Consider the following 1,544-nt stretch of genomic DNA (forward strand, 5'->3'; position numbering starts at 1 on the left):
GATAGCCTTGGCTTGGGCTCTTGTCATTGGTCCAAGTGGTGTCGTTGGAGTTGTAGGTGCGTCCATGGGGATGATCATGGGATGCTCCGCATCAATAACAACCAGTGGATCTCGCTTGAATGTATGCAAATGAGGGTTAGCTGTTGCATTAAAGCGATGCATCCATAAATCCAATCTAAGAATGTTACAACTTGCATCATCATCATCTTGGCCAAATGATAGAGAAGTGAGATGGATCCATAATCTTGGTCTAGGGAGTCCCACTGACCACCCATGTGTTTGCGGCGATGGACGCTTGCACTGCATCGACAGAAAACTGGACACAAACAAGTGAGTAATCTCCATCTGCAGCTCCACATGGTAAGCAGAAGCAAGCGGCGAGTATGCAGAGACACCATGAAGGAAATAAATAACAGACCTTTGGGGTTGAGGAACTGGATGACGAGGTCTTCCTTGAAGATGTTGACCTTCTCGATGGTGGGGATGGTGTTGACGCCCACCCTCTTGAGCGCACTCAGCAGCCGCTTGTCGTCCGTGGTCCCCGTCTTGTGCACCGCCTTCTTCTTCCTGCACCAGACCCCAGCCACCGAGCCAGATTAGCAATTGCAATCCCAACCTTTTCCACAGATTGGTCGCGCCAATTGAGGAGGAGGACCTACCGGTGCACGGTGCCCTTGCCGCCAGTGTGGACGGCGCCGACCATCTTCATGAGCCTCTCCTTGTTCATCTGTGGAACCAGCCACCAAACATACAACTTGTGAGATCTCCGTCCCTGCGGCGGGGAACCTGATCTGAGCGCGCGATTTGGAGGGAGGGGTGTGGGAGGAGAAGGGGACTGACCTTACCGGAGCGGGTGGGTCGCGACGTCAGCACCGGTGGGCGGTGAGGGGAGGGGGTGCATCGCTCAGGCTCACCGGAGAGGAGGAAGGGAGCCGACCGCTCTCCTTCCTTAGGCCTGCCTGGATCGAGCATCGCCATGGGGCAGATCTCACGCGTGAACGTGGGACGCATCGGGTGGGTCGCAGCGGCCTGAGCTAGGGTTTCGGGCGCCGAGAGAGGCAGTGGCTCTATCCATGGTAGTGGCTGCTGGTGAGCTGGGGGCGCCGGCGGTGGGGTTGGGGAAGAGGAGGTCATCGTCGTCGGCGACGGTGATGGGGTTGGTTGGGGTAATCGTAGGGAGTGGAGGAGAAACACAGAGACAAAGGCGGAGGAGGGGTGAGAGGCGGAGGTGGCGGCAGCAAGGAGATCACTTAGCAGTAGCGTTGGGTTTATACCCCACGTTAACCCAACACTACTACTATGGCATGTCCCGGGTGCACGGTGGAGACCACTTAGTAGTAGCATGGGGTATATAACCCGCGCTACTACTATCAACTTAGTAGTAGCGTGGATTTATAACCCGCGCTACTACTATGGCTGGTCTCGAGAGGCACGGTGGAAATCACTTAGTAGTAGCGAGGGTTATAAACCCGCGCTACTACTATCAACTTAGTAGTAGCGGGGGTTATAAACCCGCGCTACTAGTAAGTAGAAGTAGCGAGGGG

General features: G+C 55.6%; 1 protein-coding gene across 1 annotated transcript; it reads right to left on the minus strand.

Annotated features, from left to right (window-relative positions):
* Positions 1-243: 243 nt before the first annotated feature.
* LOC119334452 (nascent polypeptide-associated complex subunit beta-like) lies at positions 244-727 on the minus strand. The gene is made up of 3 exons (XM_037607014.1): positions 660-727; positions 419-567; positions 244-300 (listed from the first exon to the last, which is right to left on the minus strand). The coding sequence occupies exons 1-3, from the start codon at positions 725-727 to the stop codon at positions 251-253; spliced, it is 267 nt and encodes an 88-aa protein (XP_037462911.1). The 3' UTR covers positions 244-250.
* Between the last annotated feature and the right edge of the window lie 817 nt (positions 728-1,544).

This window comes from Triticum dicoccoides, chromosome 7A (assembly GCF_002162155.2).
Source record: "Triticum dicoccoides isolate Atlit2015 ecotype Zavitan chromosome 7A, WEW_v2.0, whole genome shotgun sequence".
Classification (NCBI taxonomy): Eukaryota; Viridiplantae; Streptophyta; class Magnoliopsida; order Poales; family Poaceae; genus Triticum; species Triticum dicoccoides.